This window comes from Dermacentor albipictus, chromosome 1 (genome assembly GCF_038994185.2).
Source record: "Dermacentor albipictus isolate Rhodes 1998 colony chromosome 1, USDA_Dalb.pri_finalv2, whole genome shotgun sequence".
Taxonomy (NCBI): Eukaryota; Metazoa; Arthropoda; class Arachnida; order Ixodida; family Ixodidae; genus Dermacentor; species Dermacentor albipictus.
Genome location: NC_091821.1, coordinates 431,314,286 through 431,336,766, shown reverse-complemented (window position 1 = coordinate 431,336,766; position 22,481 = coordinate 431,314,286). Strand labels below are relative to the sequence as shown.

At 47.5% G+C, this 22,481-nt stretch overlaps 1 protein-coding gene across 2 annotated transcripts in view; it reads left to right on the top strand.

Annotated features, from left to right (window-relative positions):
- The first annotated feature begins 845 nt into the window (after nt 1–845).
- Nucleotides 846–22,481, top strand: part of LOC135908483 (high-affinity choline transporter 1-like) — a 34,466-nt gene continuing 12,830 nt past the window's right edge. Inside the window, exons 1-6 of one of the 2 annotated variants that reach the window (XM_065440286.2) lie at nt 846–1,142; nt 3,782–3,889; nt 5,982–6,137; nt 12,392–12,540; nt 17,442–17,591; nt 20,109–20,238. In XM_065440286.2, coding sequence (XP_065296358.1) covers nt 914–1,142; nt 3,782–3,889; nt 5,982–6,137; nt 12,392–12,540; nt 17,442–17,591; nt 20,109–20,238 — 922 coding nt within the window. In that variant the 5' untranslated portion in view covers nt 846–913. The remainder of the gene's footprint in view (nt 1,143–3,781; nt 3,890–5,981; nt 6,138–12,391; nt 12,541–17,441; nt 17,592–20,108; nt 20,239–22,481) is intronic. The other variant, XM_065440295.1, reaches the window with a different exon arrangement.

The following is a 22,481-nucleotide window of genomic DNA, read 5'->3' as shown; positions in this document are numbered from 1 at the left end:
CGGATTGCTGTCCTTGAGGCACCCTTGTGACATGGGTTCAATGCCGCTCAGCATCGAAGAAACTTCAGCGATCTTTTTTGTCATTGAAGAGCAGCCCATTCCCAGTGGCACATATACCTAGCTACCCAACTTGGCGTTAAAAGCGTTCTAGGAAGAGCGGCACACACTTATTGGCAAATATCCAGTGGATGATCATTACAAACCTGCACAGACCTTGTGGCACATACCAAGTACTCCAAGTCTGCGTCAAAGGTTTTTCGAACAGAGGTACCTGAGTCTACAGAGGCTCGCTAAAGAGCGGCACGTATGTACAAATTGCCACGTGCTCAGGACCCGTCTTGATTTTCGTAGTTAGGTAATTAGTAGAGCATGAGGCTGCTCTGCTCAGGGAGCTGGGTTCGAATCCACCCGTTGGGCCAGCTTGAATCACTAAGAATGTGTCACTAGGTATATGTCCCACCGGGTATGCCCTACACATTTTTCTCAGATTTCTGCAGGAGGCTGAAATAATTAACTCATGGCGACATATTTCGTGCGGAAAGAGATGGTCAGTGACCATGCCTGCCAGGCTAATCCCGCTTGTGGCATCATCACCACCACCACTTCGTCTTTGCCACGTTCGCCCTCTGATGGGACATTGATCCGCCCAATTATTTTAAACACTATACTGTCTGTACAAACCGCTCCATCTGGACCGGAAAATGTGATAGGAAAGCAGTTCACACCGTCATGGGCGGATGGCGTGATCGCATTCACTCTGTGTCTGGATCCAGCACAATCGGTAAAGACAGCGCGAGCTCGAGGAATCGCTGCGAGCGAGAGCACGACCTTCCTCCCGCGTGCCACAGAAGAAGAAGAAGCTGTCTTCAGCTCGGATCGATGCAGCGGACTCTCAGACCGGCGTCCCTGCGTCATGGTCCTCGACATAATTGAGACGTTGTGCATCACCGTTTACTGCATCATCACCCTGGTCGTCGGCGTATGGGCGGGACGCAAATTGCACCTGGGCGCGCGCCGGATTTCGGCGCCACCCGCCCAGAAGGGCGGCGGGCATCCGGCGAACGAGGGCGAGTACTTCCTGCTGCGATACTTCATCTACGACCGCCAGATGTCACTGCTGCTGGGAGTATTCTCCATGACAGGTAGTAATTGGCGACGGATTGCATTTGCTGAATTTGTACCTCGCCACTCTTGGGTATTGCAAAGTTTACATCGCGGCGCGATGATGACACGCTTGCAATCGCGTCTGCAGACTATGAAACGGCTGCACGGCGCGAGAACAGCTGAAATGTTGAACAAAGCCGATCGCGTCCTTCCTCTCTAGGGAGCCCCGCTTCCTGTCGGAAGAGCAATGGCGTGCACAAATGTCTTTACGTAAGGTATGTTGCCTGCAACGTCGCAGAATGTGGCACGTGACTTGGGTAACGCATTCAGTAGGCTTTCGAACTTGGGCAAGGCGGCGCCACGGTCGGTGCTGAGCAGCACCGCTGGCGGTAACAAATGAAAATGTCGCCAGGCAACGCGGTCGCCTAGGCGTGTTGTGCACGTGAATACGGGCTGCGAGTTGTGTCTCCCGCGCATTTGTCGGCGCAAGCCTATCTTTCAGTGCCACGACAGCCTCGAAAACGCGAAGGGCCGACACCCACCCATGATGAAATTCTACCTATATCTCTGAGCTGGTATAGCGCAAAAACTAGAGGAGAAAAGCACGCACCACTGCTGCTGTTGGCAGAGTGAAGTAAGTCGAGCCTGTTCGCTTCCTCATGCCAATTTATTCAATGTCTTCGCAAGCAAAATTATGACCCGTGTAGCGCAGTCACTTAACGCAGGCATGTAATTGTGGTCCATTTATTAAAGTGGAGTCTGGGGCTCGTAGCCTCCGCTGAGTGCCACCGCTGGGCAACGATAGGAGCGGCAGCTTCGCACAGGCGGAGTGACTGGCGTGACGTGATGCGATATGTTACAAATGTTCTGTTATGGCATGTTACGATATGTTATGTTCCTTCGAAAAGGGAGGAAAACAACTTTGGCTGGCAGATGTTAGTCAAGGCAAGGAGTGCCTAGGTCACTAATTAATGAATGAATGAATGAATGAATGAATGAATGAATGGCTTTTTACCTGCCAAAACCACGACTTCATTATGAGGCACACCATGATGAGGTACTCCTGGTTGTTTTTGACCAGGGGGGGTCCTTAAGGTGCCCCCAATGCACTGGACACGGGCGTTTTTGGATTTCGCCCCCATCGAGATGCGGCTGGCACGGCCGGGATTTCATCCCGCTGTTAGCAGCGCAACATCATAACCGCTAAGCCACCGTGGCAGTTTAACAATGAAGCTCACTTTTACCAGCATAGCAAGGCGACCTTTTCATTCCTGCTATCTCATCTAATAATGAACCAATGTGAAAAATTCTTGCGGCAGAACAATCCCTAGACGCCGCCTTACAAGTCCCAGCTGATAAAGAAAAATCCAGTAAGAACCGATGAGGAGCCCTTTAGGAGACACTGAAAATATTTTTTTTTAGGTTCTAGTAAATTAGCCTAGTACAACACAAAAAGAGATACCCTTGTCATGAGAAGAGGTTTGATGTGCCAGAAAGGAGGCATAATTGAAATACTGACCATGAAGTTCCCATAACAGATCGGTCCGAGGTCATAAATTTTGACGCACGGTATATGATCGAGTCTAGTTAATATTTTATGGGCAAAGAATAACTACGTGTTTTTTTTTACAGACGCACACACTGAATTTAACAAGCTTCAAGAGCATTTACCGAACCCGAACAGCGTAAATGCGAAAAAAAATACTGTGAAATTCTTAAAAATGTGAGGTTTAACGTGCCAAAACCACTGTCTGATTATGAGACACGCCGTAGTGGAGGACTCCGGTAATTTCGACCACCTGGGGTTCTTTAACGTGCACGTAAATCTAAGTACACCGGTGTTTTCGCATTTCGCCCCCATTTAAATGCGGCCGCCACGGACGGGATTCGATCCCGCGATCTTGTGCTCAGCAGCCCAACTCCATAGCCACTGAGCAACCACGGTGGGTATACTGTGAAATTCGTGGCAACACACGAATGCGCCGGCACCCGGGTTTCGTCGCAAAGTTAAATAAATATAACTATCACCTACATTTTCATTTCTAATAATCAAACAATTGGCGCAACGTTAACGACAATAAAATTCTACAAAAATGTAGTATCAGTCTAACTAGATTTAGTCTTTCTACATGCTTTCCATTCATACGTTCTGTCTGTCGACGCCGTCAAAAAGAAATTTCCTCCCGCTGCACCCCGGTTAGTATACATGTGTTCTCTGTCCACATTAGGTCTGTCTGTCTCCTAGGGCCGCCACTCCCACTAACTTCACCAAATTCCTGAGTGCCGACAGCCAATAAAGTGCGTATGCTTAGCGAAGTGTGCCACGTGACATTCTACCGAGGTTGTGCACGACACCGCACATGAAGCAACCACTCGTAAATCAGCGCCTCAGTGAACATCTCGAACCCAGATCACAGAACGCAGAAACGTTACAGGAAGTTCCTTCGGTCTCCAACGCTACATTCACGAACTCTCGTACCGTTCCGAGCGACACTTCCCGCGGGAAACGAATTTGTTTCTTTACTTGTAAACATATCCTTGTAGTCTGCCTAAGCGTTCAGGCGTAATTACGAATTCAAAAAATCGCAATCTCAAGGGTTCCGTATTTGACAACGGGTTGCGATCACGCGCACGTTGGTATTCTGAGACAGTGACGCTGTCCTTGCTTGCCATGCAGTGACCTGGGTTGGCCGCGGGCTGCTGATCGGCGCAGCGGAGACAGTCTACAAGTACGGCATAGTACGGTGCCAAGCTCCTTTCGGCTACGCGCTAAGCCTCTTGGTCGGTGAGTACTGTGTCACAGGGCCCGACGCAACATCTCGTGTCGTTGCAGAGTGGGTGTAAGCTATTAAGAATCACAGGCGACCTCTTGGTTCAGCTAGAGATTATCCATTATCCGGCAGTGTGTGCGCTCCAAAAATGCGCAAACTTCGGGCTGAAACTCACGCATAGCCCCGGCTCCTTTAAATAAACTTTAAAATTAAATTATGGGGCTTTGCGTGCCAAGACCACTTTCTGATTATGAGGCACGCCGTAGTGGAGGACTCCGGATATTTCGACCACCTGCGGTTCTTTGACGTGCACCTAAATCTAAGTACACGGGCGTTTTCGCATTTCGCCTCCATCAAAATGCGGCCGCCGTGGCCAATAAACTTTCTGCAAAGTGTTTTTGAAAATGAATATTGCACGCTTCGAGTACGAGTCCAATAATATTTGCTATTACAATTGCGACACTCTAAAGTGTCGGATATTCGTTTCTGTTCGGGTTTGAGGTACACCGGTGCGCATTGGAGTCTACACGTGGAGAAATACTGATTGAAACGGAGAGTGTTACAATATATTCTACTGCTGGAGAGCCGCAGTTTTCCCGCTTAGGCATCCGTTCCTGGAGCAAGCGCATAGATCAAATCATTTCTCGATCAATCAATCGATCGTTCGATCAATCAATCAATCAATCAATCAATCAATCAATCAGTCAATATTTATTATGCTTTAAGATGAAATTCGTAGATTCACATAGACGAGGGTACCGTTGTCGGTGACTGTATCGGTACATTCGGTATTTTTGCTCTGTAATATCCAGTTGTTTAATTAGGCTCCTCGCTTTAAGGCAGCTTATTATGTATTGTCTCAATTTTGGCACAACAGTTTATTTTGGGGGGCCAATGTCACCATGTTTCTATTGTCCTGTGGTGCTAATCAGGATGTCGTCAGATTACGCCATATTGTTAAATTCTGCGTAGCCTGAATTTTGATCCAATCAGGAAGGCCGTACCAGCCCTCTAGGCCAATCAGAGCGGTGAAAATGGCGTATTTTACAATACGGTGGAATTTAACAATATACAGACTAGCAGCGCTGTTCAATGCCACAATCTTTACAAAACGACGTACAGTTTACGCCAATTGAGGATCAAGCGGTTAATACGTGCGCTCTGCTCGCGCCTGTGCAGCTGCCCGATGAACACGCGTTTTGTCTGAGCAGTTCAATATTTTAAAAAATCACCGCACAAGCACTCCGTGCAGATGGTTAACCATCGAAGCTGAAACCTGCAGCCCCGGTGTTTATCGCTGTGTTAATCCCGATGGTGCATCAAACGACAGCTTGGTAGGCTGCCGGATCTTCGGTACGCAGTTTCTGCTTGCGCTCGGCTGCACGAGCGCAAGCAGAAACTTGTGCCAGGGCTGTGGGACCAACACGGCACAGAAGAGCTCGTTCTGCTGGCGGCATTGGTGATCGAAAGCTGCCTGCTTCTCAGAAGTATGTATGACGTGCGACCGACCCATTCGGAGCCGAAGTGAAACTGCTGCGCGCACGCGCGCTCGGCTGCGACGGAGAGCAACAACGTCACTACAGGCGCAGCCAATCGCGAGCCTCTCTTTCTCTTTCTTTTTTCGTGCATGCGCATGGGGTTGCGCCGGAGGAGTTTTCGGCGTACAGGCGGACGGACGGACGAATCGGCTAGTCATATACAGCTTCGCTGCAATACATACTCATTGCAGGTTGAATACATATCCTTAAGAAACGTCTGTTTATTTACGTACTCTACAAAACGTGGTGTTTGGCGATAGGCACCATGCAACATCGTCTGCAGACTCCAGAATGCGCGCGACGGCGCGCATCGGCTAGGGAGCAGCGGCTCCAAGCTTTGGGGTATTATGTATAGGCCGCTTGTGCAGACCGAGGGCACCACTCCCGTGCGACGATCAGGAGCGTGCCGGGCAATCTGTCTTTTTGGACAGTTTAACGATGTTATTCGCACAATGGGGTGATTAGGTTCTTTTCCACCTGTGGACTTTCTTTAATTGCGTATACGTGTACCGATGTGTATCAGTTTTTGCTCTCATTTCTTTGACTGCATGCCCGTACGTTTTCACAGGTGGCAGCCTGTTCGCATCCAAGATTCGCTCGACGAACGCGCTGACCATGATGGACCCCTTCCAGCGCAGATACGGCCATGTCGTGTGCTTCATGCTCACGCTGCCGGCCATGTGCGGCGAGGTCATCTGGTCGGCAGCCCTCCTGGCCTCACTCGGTGAGAGTGGCGTCACGACGTCGATGACGTATTCTCGGCCGATCGCTCAACGCCAGGTCCTACGTGCCAGATGCCTGTACCTCCGCGTACGGAGTCCGGTTTACCGCGTTTCTTCATCAGAGTGACGGATATTGTCGTCTCAACTAAACAGTAGAAAGCAAACGGGCCACGACGGGTAGGTACGGACACACGAGCGCTCATTAAACACAAGTGCTCACCACTCCGCCAGCGCATACGGCAACCACGTGATATCAAAACAAAGTTGGCGAGAATAGTGTCGAGTTGCCGGGGGAGGGGGGGGGGGAGGTGACGGTGGAGAACAAGACGCTGTCAAAGCATGACTTGAAAACGTTAGCTCTTCATAGGGCCAGAAAAACAAGTTGCACTCCTTGCCCAACGGTAGCGGCGAGCCCAGTCGGCGATCGTCGAAATCTGGGGCGCTATAACGCAAAGCTATTCCAAACTTTTCTATTCCAATTCTGAAATCAGCCTTCCGCTATTGGTCAAAAACTTCTTGGAACCACCCCCACTTCGCCTGTCTGTCAAGCGACGTCAAAAAAAACCACGATAGCTCCCCATCTGATATGACGCGTATACGCTGTAAAGAACGGCGGGTTGCACAACAAGATTGTCACCTTGCCACCCGATTACGACAAGGGGTGCTAGACGCGCACCTCCCGCTCTCCGCCGCTGCAGCTGCGAGGCGTTCAAAGAAGCGACCTTTGCGCTGGAATCCGCCGCCTTCCTCCAGCCCGCTTCGACATTGTGACAAGACGAGTTTGGTGTGTGGACAATGATTCCCGAGTTCCTCAACGCGGCGCTGATCTGACACGCCTGAAGAAGCTACCGCGGGAACGTCTTATTTTTGCGCTCTCACGGTTCAGCATGTTGCAAAACAACGAGCGTCCCTCGAGCGGCGTCGATTTTCCGGAACGGCACCACCTTCAACGCCGTCGCTTGGGCTTCGGAATGTGTGTGCCTTTGTGTCTGAAAACTGGTCTTCAGAGCAGCTGCGAGTTGGTGGTGTGTAAACGAACAGCCACCGCGTCGTAGGACCAGCGGATCGAGTGTATAAAAACTGTGGTTGTGCGATTGTTGGACACACTTCTCTTGAGCAGTCATGTTAGACTGGTTCACTTCTCTCATGCAGTCCTGTTGGACTAATACTATTTTTCTCAAACAGTCATGTTAGACTGAGTTAATTTTCTGTAAATAAACCCCTTTTTCCTCGTTCTCGATGAGAAGCAGTTCTTCACTTCATCAACGATCTCAGCGTAAATAAGTTGGACGACGGCATGGGCCAGCTACCTTCGAATTCATGCCGTACTCCAATCTTGGCAAAGGACCACGGACGAAGGGATTGAGCCCCCAATCCTGACAACACACTGATTATGCATGTCTGGACCGAACAAAAGAAAAGTAGTTATTTCTGATTGGACGCCTTTCCGCTATTAGCCGTCGGCTATTGGTCAAAAGTTTTCGGGCTACACCCACTCCACCTGCCTGCCACGCGACGTCACAATATCACGAATACTCACCGCGTCAAATTGACGTGTACGCGTTAAAGATGCATTATTATGCCGAAAAAAAACTGGATTTTTTTTTCTGAATAGCCGCAGGCTGCCCCGTTCCAAAAGGTATAACAGATGCCTGCCGCCGATCGCTTGTGCACTGGCTACTCGCACCTGCCGGAGGGCATGGGTTTACTTGCGCATAATATTTCCGTGGCCGTGTAACGTTATCGAGCACTTTCGGCATGTTTATGACCTCGCCCTGCCAACTCTTCTTTGCTGAGGATGTGTTTTAGCGGCATTCTTAACCTTCCGTTACATGCCGCCGCGATTTTCGACCAGCCATGTCAAGCCAAGGGAGGGAAAGTGGACCAATCGCAGACGCTGGCGGCACCCTCTTCATGCGGTCATCGATTTTTAGTGCACTAGCTCGGCCCCATCGGGTCCCTCACAACTTGAGGTGGCTTCTTGCCTCTTGTCAGCCAATTAGATTAGACAAGCCGCTCAGCGTAGGTAATGTTATTCGTTTTTAAAGCAAACAAAAGTGACCTCCTATAAATGAGGAGAGTGTTTGATTGGTCTGTTCAGAAAACCCTGCGGGTCACCACCCGATGCTTGCGTCGGCGCTTACGCAAATTGGACGCCAGGAGATTGGAATAAAACATATTGGAATAGTTTTACGTCATAGGGCCCCTGATCTACGGGTGTGACGCGTCGGCTATTTATACGTGATTCTTCGATGGTTCCAGTGCAATCGCTCGTGCTCGTGTACATACTAGCACAACACTATTCGTGTCGCGCATGCATTCTGATTCCATAAGGTCCGCGTGGGAGAAAGAGACAGAAAACGTCTTTATTGCGCATAAGTATGGCTTAAGTTGCAGTAGTAGTTTCCCCTTCCCGGGAATCCATGCGCAGCCTCAGCTACGACCGCCCTCTCAATCAACACGATTTGGTCCGACAACATATACAGCTCAGAGAATCGGCTACAGCAATCGTGAATGCTCTGAAACATGCACGCGTTCCTTCCGCCGGGCGATAGCTTCTAACACTTGTTAGCCGATGAGGGGAAAACGATGAAGATGAAGGGCCTCAAAAGTGATTGCCCGAGGTTGTTGCACTTCCAATATAGTTGCATCATTCGGCGAAAACTGACGTTTCTGCAAAACTGATCGATTAGAAGTAGGATGCGCTCTCGAGCATTACGTCTAAAACAATTTTCTGCAACGCTTTCACGTAATGTTGCCCCAAAATCTAGGGAGAGGAGAATTCCGCAGAAAAAATAATTCATTGAACTTGTCATTTTTCTGTTACGGTAACCACCTCGACAAGCCTGGCAAGCTGGACTTTCTTTGGACAGAATTCGCCCACTCTCCACCACCCTCTACACTCCTTTTCACAGTCCAACTACCGGTACTGAGAACAGTGTTTGACCCCGTCTAAAGCCCACAAGAAATCTCCGCCTTAAATGTTATATCCACACCTAGGGTTCTACTCCAACTACTGCCTACAGTATTGAAACCCGTCCTACTTCTCAGAGAAGGTGTCACTTTATTGCACATACGTCTTATTTTCTAGCTTACCCACATGCGTTTTTTGGCCCCCTGAGAAACGCTCTTGGTATTTATTCTATCACATTTTGCATCCTTTATTTACTTCGTATCACCGGTTACGCTTGACTCGTTGCAGGTGGATACTGTTTTTTGGCTTCTTCGTGTAGCGTGCCATACACTACGACAGCTACCTCGTGAATTGTCAAGGAGGTAAAGCAGGCTAGTTGGTTGCTGGAGCTCGTATTCCTATTGGCGGTACAAAACTGGAGAACGGACGTACACAAATACCGAAACAAAACTGCTCGTACAAGCGTTTTCCCAGCTATTTGATTTCTTTGTGTGCGCGTCGTCTTCAATTTTGCGCGGCCTATATGAATGCAAAAGAATAGAAAGCTGGGCGAGTTGGTATGGCGAGCTTGTACAAGATTAATGCAAACTCGTAAGCCATTGTTGTCATTCCAGTCTCGAGGTTGATAATGTGCAGAAGGACAAAAATATCGTCATCCCCGTACGAAGAGAAAGGGTTCAAACACTGAACCCTTTCTATAGGGTCACGCTCGGACAGACGTTCACCAACAATACCAGAAGTGAAGCACAGACTAAGCAAGAACCTTTTACCATGTAGAGGTACCGCTGAGAAATGGATAAAAATAAAGTTTGCAGGGCAGGATAACATGTGAAATTACAAAAGGAAAATATTATGGGTTCACCGCTGCTCGGTAGTGAGCCTTAATGGGACTATAGTGTAGTTTTAATCAGAGTTACTACACAGAACATGAATAAAACATGGTTTGAACGAATGATGCCACGTAAATGGAGAAGCTAGGCACTTTATCAATAGTTGCCACAAAAAGTCAAAACATACCGAGAGCTTAAAAAACATCTGCGATATTGTCATCTTTTGTTTTGTTCAAATGTTTGGTAACTGTGTTAGCATCAGCGGTAAGGAACCGAAGCGCAACGGGCAAAAGACACTGACGGCGGAAGCAACACTCGTGACGTCTGCATGGGGTTCCACTTTTCAGCTAAATCTGTTCCACAGTTCTACTTTCGTGGTTGTCTAATTGTATGTGTTACTTAGCTTTCAAATTGCGCTGTGCAGCACCCCCCTTTGTCTTATGTTTTGCCACAAACGCCCAGTGGAAAATTTTTACGAGAGGATGACTGGTCGATAACACCCAAATCAGGACCTAAAACCCCTGTTCTACAGAGGTAGCTGCCAGGTGAAGCCATTACAACAAGCGGATCGAGCATAACATCGTGCTCTACAAGCCGCACAATCTGCCAAACGTAGGTAGCACTCTTGTGCCATTCGTTAAAAGTTTTCGTTGAATGCGTCATGCGCCGAATTTCACCGTTGGTTCTGGCAAAACGGCTTCGTATCCCCGAGGAGAGTCTGCAGTTGTGTGTAGTTTAGACATAACGTGACCGAGGCTTTTACATGTCCGCCCAGCTTTCGCCGGTACATTTATTTGCAAGTAGATCAACGAAACAGCATAGCCTTTTCTCGCGGGATCGCATTCCATGTAGTGATGCCTCGTCATTTCCCATGGTAGCGCTAGACCCCTCTTGTTGCAAACAGTCGGTAGCTTGATCGACCCACTCAGTTGCACGGACAAGTGCGTGCGTCCTTCGGTGAGTCGTCATAGAAAGGGAACGGGGGTCCGAAGGGAAAGAGTCCGTGTCCCGGTGACTATCGTTGTTCAACGATCAGCATGGCATTCGGTCCCGTGCGTTGGAACGCGAGCATAACGCAAGCTGACTTGAGCCCTCTTATAGCAGCGCCTCATTGCTACTCTATGCCCTCGACCAGAAAGCTAGCGCTAGGTGAGTACATTCGGCTACAAAAGTTTATGCGACATGGGTTCCGCGGCAGATGGGAAGTTCGCCGATGTTATAAGGTATGGCGCTTATTGTTCAATCGATCAATGGGCAGCCTGCAAGAACTGCTACAGTCTGGAACTTTGAATTCGAGGTTGTGCAACCAGGCGTCGATGGAATTCAGCTTTCTGTTTGCGCAAATTTTGTGTCCCGTAAAATTGAGTGACCGACTGCCTGTTCAGCGGTCAGCAACTTCCCGCCGCGATCCTGTTGTTGGGACGCTCATTGCTGCCCTGAAAGACGGGCGGCTGAACAGCGTGCCAAAAAGAAAGCGCCTCTATGTACCCAGTTATTTTGGATAAAAGTCCAATTTCTGATCTTCGTAGAACGTGATAAATCCACATCGCTTCTTACGCCTGCCGTAAACTTGGGGACAAGACAGCCAACGAGCGTCTGTAGCACCCGTGCGCTTGCGCGTCACCCTCGTTCATGAAATGAAACGTCACCGTAATTTTTTTAGAGCGCAGCTCTTTGGCGTCCGTTCCTGGGTTTCGCGTCGTCGTCGTCGTTGTCGGCGTTGTCGTCGGCCTCGTAACCAGCTCGCCGACGAATCTGCTGCTCCGCCGCCGCGCATGCGCGCTGTCGGCTCTCCGGGCGAGGGAGGATGATGGAAGGGAGGAGGAGAGACTGTGGAGGAGGGCTGGCTACACAAATGGCTCTTTGGCGTCCGTTCCTGGGTTTCGCGTCGTCGTCGGCGTTATCGTCGGCCTCGTAACCAGCTCCGCCCCCCTTTCATCCCCCCAGCGCTAGCAGCGACCGACTGATACCGCTTTCGTGAGTCCGCTACCGCACTCACAAAAGACGTCGTGCACTTCCTGCAACTCGCATTAACCGTCCATCGATCCACACCGATGTTAGTAGTGGGGGACTTTAATGTTGACATAAAGACAAACAGCAATTTCCTAACACTTATGCGGGAGAACATCCCGTTCCTCTCGCTCGTAACGCGTCCCACGGCTGTGACAACCTCGCGAGGCACTTGTATAGATCTCGTCTTTGAGAATCAAGCATTGGTGTACCAAGTCGAACATATATCAGTCTATTTCTCCGACCACAAAGCTTCCTTCATGACTGTCAAGAACTGTTAGTGGAGTCTTTGTTAAAGGAATACGTGTGAAAAATAAAAAAAAAATTCTGTGATAGCGCATACATGTGTTGCTCGATTTCTTTGCCTCAATCTATCGAAAAGGTGAAACAGCTTATTTGCTGCGCTCAAATTTCGCATTAGGAAGTAACGTAATCGTCGGTAATTTTTTCCTTCTTCTTTCCCTAATCTTTGGCCAGTCTTGATGCGCACACATGGATGCAGGCTCGTCGATGCGCGTGATCCTGGAGGTGAACATGTACGTGGCGATCGTCATCTCCGCGATGTTCACCTTCTTATACACTGCACTGGGCGGACTTTACTCAGTGGCCTCTACGGACGTCGTGCACGTCGTAGTCATCGGGCTCGGACTGGTATGAGAAACTGCTTCTTTTTTTCCATGCTCTCAAGTTCCACGCCAGCACTGCATTAAAGAAAGCGTACAAAAAAAAAGTGTCTATGCATATGAAGTTAACAACACAAAAATACCGCTCTAGGCAGCCATAACAATGAATTAAAAACGCAACTTGTCGCCTATCGGTGCTCAATAACCATATTATCGCACGAGTGGATGTGCTTCTGCTTCATGTCGACGTGAGGTCGGATATGAGAAGCAACTATGTGACGCGAGCTGCCGGTGTAGCTCGTACAGGCGCGAGTGTTTTGCGTAACTGCATGGCTTTTTGAAATAAAAAAGACACTATTTCTCTTCATAAGGAACTCCATGTACGAGGACAGTATGACCCCTGCAAATTTGCTTCTGCATTCTGTTGATACTTGATACAAGATATGTATCTTGCATGTGCGGAGTACGACATAACATGTCACGCTTTCGGTTTCTGCATCTGGCTTCAGACTATAAACGAATGATGAAGCAAAAAAAAAACACGATCTGTGCGGAGCAAGCGGAATCTTACGGAACAGAGATACATTCAAAGCACTCCAAACATAAATCTCGAGAGCCGTACTTAGGATACACAGAAGGGCATGTTCAGTTTAACTATCATAGAGCATGTATCTTGCCCAATGCATCCGCTCTGCACAACCTCTTATAAGATATTATGTTTAAGTTTATTTACGACGTATATATACGGCGATTGCGCCTAAAAGAAATACAATTCCTTGTCTCTCACCATTAGAGGGAAGAAAGACAGAATGCAAAGAAAGCTGCAGTTTCGCCAGAAAGGCGGAGCATCGATTGCACTAGGAAATTAGTAGATAGCCTTACGAAGTAAGGATTACGAAGTAAGCATTTCGCATGCTAACTAAATTAACAAGTATGGTGTCAGCACGCACAGCAAACATGAACACATCACACTCGATGACCACGGGCACTCGCTGTCGAAACGCTGGTGTGAGAAAGCGTCGCATCAGCAGCGAGCGAAGTGAACTTCCTGCTGCCTATCGCTTCAACGCAAACTGAGCACCGAGAACACACAGCACGCACGAAACCACGAGCCGTCGACCCACCTAGATTCTGACCCCTGTTACGGCTGGCGTCTAGCACCTCGTGCAGAAAGGACTTTCTCCCACCATGCCTCGTCAAAATGAAGCCTGACTTCCTAATTCGCCATGGTCATCTGGAGTGTCAGCTGGTCTGGCGGAAGCACCGGAGTGTTTTCAGGCCTCTTGTGTGTGCGTGTGTGCGCGTGTGTGTGCGTTTGTGTCTGTGTGTGTGCGCGTGTGTGTGCGTGCGTGTGTGTGTGTGTGTGTGCGTGCGTGTGTGTGTGTGTGTGTGTGTGTGTGTGTGTGTGTGTGTGTGTGTGTGTGTGTGTGTGTGTGTGTGTGTGTGTGTGTGTGTGTGTGTGTGTGTGTGTGTGTGTGTGTGTGTGTGTGTGTGTGTGTGTGTGTGTGTGTGTTGTCACTGGCTACGATATGTTAGTAGTAATTGTTACTGCATCTATGACACACGACATAAATATCCAATAAGGTTGACTGAGGGCGAGCCGTCTTCGTTGCTCCGTTTGCAAAACACCGTATACGAGTCATGCGAAGGATCGGAATACGAAATCTATTCTCTGTGTGAATGTAACCGCCTATGGCACATAGATTATAGGGATACTAAAGACAAAAGCTAAGTCGACATGGACGACTTAAATTACATTCCAGAAACCTCGCAAAGATCGTTTCGTGCCAAGAAGAGACTTAGTTTACGAGAAAACTGCATCTGAAGGGTCCGTATATACCTTTATCGCAATTCAAATCTTCCGCCATCCAACCGAGGAATGGTGACGTTGCATACGCCATAACCGCCATTTGCTGCCGTCGATGACTAAAACGGCGACCGAGAGAAGGCGGTACGGCTTTTTGCACAAAACGCGAACGTGCGGCCACGGAGAAACCGAGGCAAAACAGAGCGGTGGATTCGCTGCTACAGCTGCTTTTCGACAATTGGCGCAGACCGTTTGGGGATCCCGCGACACCGCATGGTAGGGGAATTCTCTGCTACTTGCAGCTTGTGCGAGTTTCGCGAGCCAGCAAAACCAGCGCATGCACTACTCGATAACGAAACTACTGAAACGCCAAAGCACGGGCGGCACAGAGTCGAGCGAAAACGAATCTTTCGATCGCCCGTGTCGTTGTCAAGAGTGATCCCAACGAGTTCTTTTTTCTAAAATTGAAATAGAACTGGACAAGTAGCATTTTCTTTCGTCTTATAATGCAATACAATGATGCTTTTATAACGAGTGGTGGAGTACTAGTGAAAGAAATTAAATGAGGAGCGCCTTCGTCATCGGGCAAGTACTTGAATGTCCAGGAGGAGTCTCATAGTCGTGCCCTGCATTTACTTCAATTTCTCGATTACTAAACCTCTGGTCGCAATAGTATTGACGCCTTAGAATTTCTCGAGCCCTACTCGACTTCTTCGTTTAGATTTGTATTTAGTGCCCATTGAAGTCAATGGAACCACTTATACCTGAATCCTTCATTTATGTCACATGTGTGCATTGCTCGTACCTCGTCTACGCACGCAGATCGAAGGCAAAGAAGAAGAAGACGGCTGTCTCGTGCTACTTTACGAAATCACAAGCCAGTTTCCAGCGAAGCTATTTCTTACGAACAGCTAAATTAAAAATTTCAGTCACCTGTAATAAGACCACATACCTTAAAACAATTTTCCCATACACTTCGCACCTTTGAATCCTTGTCCGCGTATGACACTTTCGAACACTTGGTCAGAAATCTTTTTTCATCCGCAAGAATCTTACGTCCCGATGACGTTGGCTATAATGTTCTCCTAATTTTAGCTAAATTTTATGCCGTTCATAGTTCTCCAATTGCAGCGGGATAAATCTTATGTTGCTCGTAAAATACAGCTATAGCACTCCAGATTGCATTCACACGTAATTCACTGCGAAGCCCGTGATTAGTCCACACACTTTGAACTTCACTTACAGATTACCCATAACTTGTCTATATTTTTAAACAAACCTAACTGATGCGCCTTCTTTAATTCAAAGAGCCCACCGGCCGGGGAAGCCTATTGCGAAGCGCATAATACGTATAATGTTCGAGCGAAAGAACTGTAAGGGTTCAGTAGTTATTTGCAATGTTTGTAACTATAAGCCAGGAGCAATAATGTTTCACCACACTAAACATTGAACATGACTCCATTGCCACCAGATACAAGCTTGGCGTACCGTAGATGTGTCTCTGGACGTTAAAAAACATAGCCGGACCAAACGGCCATGTAACACTTTCGAGCACTTTGTAAACAATATTTTTTTGCAATTAATGTATTTGATACGCACCCTTGAACTTCGCAAACAGATTTGGCATAATTCTTCCACAGTTTTCTTTTTCCTCACTTTTATCTCGGTGATATTTGTAGACCAGAAAGCTGGGTGCATTTATCGCTGCTCTTAAAACAGTCTTATAACGCTTCGGAACAATTAAAGCTTATTTTACACCAAACACTTCTAAAACTTGACATACACGTAACCCATGGCGTGCACCTCGTTTTCATAAAATATAAAGTTGGTATGTAGCAGTCTTCTTCCAGGCGATTAGCAAACATAAAATATGGTTAATTGCCCTGATAACTCTTTCAATCACTGGCTTAGGAATTATTTTACAGGTACTACATCAACTTCGTACGCTCGTTTTCAATAGCGTTGCTTTCGTTATCACTAAATTTGATCACGGTGTCTTTAGTAGTTATGCCAGGGCAGAGCGCTAGGGTTTGTGCAGCTCGCTAAAAAACGCTGATAACGCTCCGGATCGGTTGTATGTGTACTTTATTGCAAAGACCGAAAGTACCTCAAGCACATGGAACTTTGCCTCCTCGTCGCTCCTAAAGTGCTCCTTCTTTTCAGCAAATATAAACAAGGTTATATGTTCGATGACACCTGAAAAACTAACTGCAAGCCTCGTAAAACACACATCATAAAATAGGAAAAACACGAGGGTCTATTTATTATTTTCAACGCTTCTATTCACGCAACGAACGTGAAAGTTATGTCGCACATTGCAGCGAACATGCATGCACCTTATTTTAAGTGAATTTGAATTTGTTGTCCAGTACAATGTTTTAGGACTCCAGGAAGCATTTTGTACGTGTAACGGCAGCTTGCACTCTTGGACGCTTTCTTAAGTAAATTTCCACAAAGCCTACTTCGATGAAACACGGATAATTCGTCACTCACAACATGCGTCATTCTTCAATGAAATATAAAGAACGCCTTTTGCATTATTATCTGAGGAAACCAAGAAATTAACTACACGCCTTCTGTAACGCATAAAAGTGAGCAGAAAACGGGTACTTGCTAAATATTTTACATACGCATAATTAACCCACATACTTAAAGCTTATTGTACGCTTCACTAAAAAAGATGGTCCTCGTTTCATCTAAGTATGAAATTTTCATATTTCAGGGAAGCATAGAACCTTTATAGGTGTTTTGTAAAACGCTTCTGAACGATCCGAAAATGAGGGTGTAACAATTTTCATTTTACCTCTAATTAACCCAAAGGACGTCAGAGCCTGCCTGCCTATCGCCTCTAACATTTGCCATGTTGTTCATATATCTATGTAAACTTCGCGAGTGGTCTTTTTCTTTTTTTTTAGAGAAGCGTGAAAAACGAGCAAATTACGTTTTCTTCGGCGCTTCGTGTCATACTAGTAGCTTCGCTTATGCTTGCACCTTATAGACACGTGTAATGTAGCACCAACTATTCGCTAAAGCGTCGTGATCAAAAGCGCGTTGTTTCTAGAAAATGGTGATCGATATACCGAGCTCCGCGCAATGAAAAAGTCTGCGCGAACTCTCCGCAGGCGCTGTGCGTGCCTTACTGCATCACCAACAAGGCCGTCGGTGCAGTTCCGTTGCCCGAGGGCGACTGGGTAGGCTCAATCAGCGTGGACCATGCAAACTCCATCATCGACGAATTTGCCACCACTGCGCTAGGGGGCATCCCTTGGCAGGTGGGTGGTCGCTACGCTTGGGAATCTTGCACTCTTTTGGCCGGTTTATTTGTCTCCATATCATTTTTTTCATGGAGGGAGGGGGGGGGAGGGCATTCAGCCATCACAGGTTGAGCCTTTCTTCACGACCCGGCATCAACACGCGAAGAGATAAACGAAGAGAAGTCCTTTGACGCGTTCAGGCAGTGCTCCGAGTGTTTGAGAATGCCATTCATAATGGTTGAAAAACAAATACTATACCTTAATATTGTGGCTACTTTTGGTACTCTAGGTCACCCAGACATGATGCCTGCGCCGCAGTAGAATGTGTGTGGTTCTGCGGCTTTCTTTATGGGACCGAACGCGCACAATTTCATGATATATTGAAATTTCAAGGTGAATGCGGCAGTATAATCCAACTGATAAACGTTATACATAGGCTGATGTGATGCAGTGATGCGGTAATGTGGTGTGGGGGCGAACTCTGGTCCATGCTGTGACGAGTCACAGCGAGTAAGAGCTTAATGGTTAACTGGCATTAACGACTGAACGCTGAGCGGTGCAGCGTATTGATATACGCTTAGAAAACCATATTTCTAGAACCCAGCCATATCTACAGCACTCAGGTCAACGCCTTTAACCGGCTGTTCAAAATGTACCCTTGTACTTCTATAGGCAGTAATGATGCAATGGATTTCATGCCAGCAACGATGCAAAGGTGTGCGGGCTAGCATGCAAAAGGGCAGCAGCACACTCTGTTCCCATTTATCAGTGCCTTCCTCTATTACGCTCTCAGAGGTACAATTGAAGCGGCTTGTATTACTAACCGTAAATTTGTGGCGCTCATGACCGCGAAAAAGCCGACACTAATGCGAAGTGATGGATGTGCGTAATGAACAAATTGTAACGCTCAATTATAATAATAGCGATGTTCTCAGCATGATATAACTGCGCTGAACGAATGTAACAATTCTATTCTAACTTTTGTATTTTTTTCTCGTTTCTTTTTTCTTTCGCACCTGCGTAAGCAGTCAAAGCGGCACTCCACCTTTATGCTATCGCCACGATCGGCTGGTCGAGAGCGCTAGATGGTCAGAAAGGAATGGAATGGAGCAACGAAAGTCTGTGCACTGTCTCGGCCCTGATTACGGCATTGAGAAATTATTGGATCAAGCGTACTGTGCGTAACAGCTTCCTACTAAAGTAACAACAGGGAACACTGGTGCTGTAATCACTCAGCTGCGCCACGTGAACAGTTTGTAGTACACGCGTTCGTTTCATCTTCGTGCTCGTGGCTTCCAAGTTTTGTGGCTTTATTTATCACTCTGTATTTTTCTTCATTAATAAACATTACTTTTTTTTCTAAAAGTGTGAAGGCGATACCTAGGTCTCTGCGCACATGTTGAATTATTGCTCATTCTTGCTTTTATAACGCAACGTCTCGTTGAATATGGTCAGTTTCCCCAAAGTAGTTCGAAGTCAGAAGGACAAAGCTTACACATATTCCTGTATACAACGCATCGTTCCCACCGCTAACACCTTCATCCTTAAAGGATAAGATCAAATCGTTGGTGGGCACCGTTGAAGATATTTGGTTTGCGGACTTTTCCTTGAGAGTAATAGGGATTGTACCTGCGACAGACGATACGAAACGTGCATGAAATAAACGTTCAGTGCTATCACTGTCAAATCCTCTCGTCAGACATTTCTGTGCCTTCAAGGCTGTAATACTGCACTGCTTTCAACCATGCCTTTTCGTATCGCACGTCTACTTACAGCTCGCTGTCGTGCGCTATAAAAAATCTTTAAAGCTTTAACGGTTGGGTTGGTTACCCATGGTACAAGACAGCAGCCTTACGGCAGTGCAAAACTTTTAAAGCGCACGCTCCCTGAAGTGCCATGCTTCCAGCTCCCGTAGATACCAGAGCTATGTTTTCCTCTAGAAATTGTTGAAGGGAAACTCAAGGTGGGGCCTCGATTGGATTGAAAAAGAAATACTGAACAAAGGTCACCGTCCACGGACCATACCCGCATCGTTTCTTTTTCATGACACTTAAGTTTTTTCTCGCTGTGCACAAACCGCGGAAGCGCAATGCCATTCGCCAGTGTCAATGCGCCCAGCGTTGGTGCCTCTTGCGTCAACGTTGAAGCACGGAAGAGTTCAGAAGACGTGGAAGGACACAGCTGTGGCGAGGTTGTGCCGGTAGTAATTAACTTCAAGGTCGTGTCTCTCTCCCCTCCTTCCCCCCTCCCCTTTCAAGAGAAGCTGTGCCAGTTGCCAGTAACCTGGACGCAAGAGGCCCCTCGATACGCACCACGGCCTGGCACGCATTCACGCTCTGCTGCACAACGATAATTTGTTTCGAATTTGACGGCTGTGAACGCTTATCCGATTGGGCCATTTATAACTCGCTGCGGGCGCTCGTCGACCTGTGGTTAAGGCTGTCTGCCACCAGTTGTCGTTACGCTCCTCTTGTACCTTGCAGCCACCTCGCAGTGCGAAGCCTGAGCGCACGCTTCCCTTTGCGATAATTGCAGGTGTACTTCAAATTCATGCTGGCCTGTAGGAGCGATTTCGAGGCGCAACTGGTTTCCTTCTTGTCCGCGCTCGGCTGCCTCTTATTGGCCTGCCCGTCCATGATCATCGGCGCCGTGGCCAAGACTACAAGTACGCACGCATACAGTCAGCATTGGTGCAGTATAAAAATTATGAAGCGGGGCCAAATCAATCAACATCAATTAACAAAATTAACCGCAGAGGTAACAAAAACGCCACGCCGAGCAACAGAGCAAGAGAAGGACGTGTGACTCATACCGTGAAATCTTTATTTGTTGTTGTTGTTGTTGTTGTTGTTGTTGTTGTTGTTGTTGTTGTTGTTGTTGTTGTTGTTGTTGTTGTTGTTGTTGTTGTTGTTCGTAGATGACACAGTGCTACTAAATAAACATGCAACTCACGCGAAGGCGATTAGTTTTCTATAAGAGAATGCGTGCTATGCAGTGACACGGCTAGAAAATAACGGTCTTACAGTCAATTCAACAAAAGAGAAAGTTGTTTCAGAAATGCGCTGTAGGCAGCAGTAATACGGTACCGCTTTTTATTGCGATAGCAATTACATGGACACATTAAGCGCATTTCTGCTGTCACCATTGGCGTCGCCATAACGTTCCGCATAAAGTCCAAGGGCGATAACACCGTCGCCGCGCGCCCTACGCTGTATGCGCGAGTAAAAGTTTGCGAGGGCAGCCGACGATTGCCCAACCTCGCCTGGGCGAAACAGAGGGAAACAAATGAAAAATGGAAATTATGGGGTTTTACGTGCCAAAACCACGATCTGATTATAAGCCACTCCGTAGTGGAGGACTCCGGAGTAATTTCGACCACCTGTGGTTCCTTAACGCGCGCCTAAATCTAAGCACACAGGTGATTTTGATTTATTTTTATTTTATTTTTTGCATTTCGCCCCCATCGAAATGCAGAGGCCGCGGGCGGAATTTGATCCCGCGACGTCGTGCTTAGCAGCGCAACACCAAAGCCACTAAGCAACCATGACAGGGATGAAAGGGGGAGAGCGCGGAGGAAGCGCGCCGTCTTCCGCCGCGCGTGAGGCACCCAACGTTGTGAGACACTGGAGGGAGGGCAGGGACGGAGGGAGTGGGGGAGGCAGCGTTCTACTGTGGCTGTGCGTGGTCGCGTGGCTGTGCCTTGAGAGCGATCTGCGTTGGGGGCAGTCTAGGGGCGTCGACGGCTCGTAGCCTTGTGCGCGCTGTGTGTTCTCGGTGCTCAGTTTGCGTTGAAGCGATAAGCACCAGGAAGTTCACTTCGCTCGCTGCTGCTGCCGCGCTTCTTTACGCCAGCGTTTCGACAGCGAGTGTCCGTGGTCATCGACTGTGATGCGTTCGTGTTTGCTGGGCGCGCTGACACCATGCTTGTTATTTTAGTTAGCTCGCGAATATTCACAAGTTGATACGGCCGATAAAAGCGCTATCTTTAGTTGGTATGGCTGCCCGCTAATTTGCTATCGCAATCGGTGCTTCGCCTTTCTGGCGAAACTGCGACATTTTTGCACTCCCGCAACAAATATCTTGGTAGTTGCTTTCCAATAGTGGGTGTGGATTAGATAAGATACTTCGGATTATTTATTCATAATTACCTATCCTGGCACCGCCATTTACCGTGCATCAATACCAGACTCAGGAGTGTTGCGCGGTTATTATTTAATAAAATATTTTCTTCCGTTGTCGATTAAAAGAACAGTCATGCACACGTTCATATACAGTGTTTTGAGGTACGGTATAAGCGAGTTTGCATTTTTTTTCTGTTCGTTGGCAGTGCAGAATCGATGCCATATTAAGGAGTATTCAAAAAAACACCACTTACATTTCTCCTGTGGCGAATAGTGCTGATCTGTTTTCGTCTCTTTGCTTGCCTTCCTTTATTTCACTGTTGGCGCAAACTGTTGTCTCGTGCCACTTTTGTAACTCCAATTTCAGACATGCCTACACTGCGTCTCCATCGCTATCAAATGGTCCTCGTTTTAGTGTGCCCCGTTGCGCTACAAGAGATGGCTAAGCTAGAAGGTGCGTTTATGTTCCCCAAATTTTCAATGAATTCCCGGATGATACACTCGGTGCGACCTCGAAGCGCACCCTACGGAATGTGTTAAATTATATCTTTGACTCGTCTAACGCTGCCTTTTTATTTTAGACTGTTACCTCGTTTTCCTGTTATAGTATCACGTAGCTTTCTGTTTCTGTCTCGTTGACTAGGTAGCGACGACTGATTTCAATTCTGTTCAATGTCCTTTACAAGTTTTCTGTTGACGATGTTTTGGGGTCCTGTCGCGCAAGCCTCTCTGTGGCTTTGGCCGAGAAGGAAATGAAAATTTATTATTATTATGATTATTATTATTA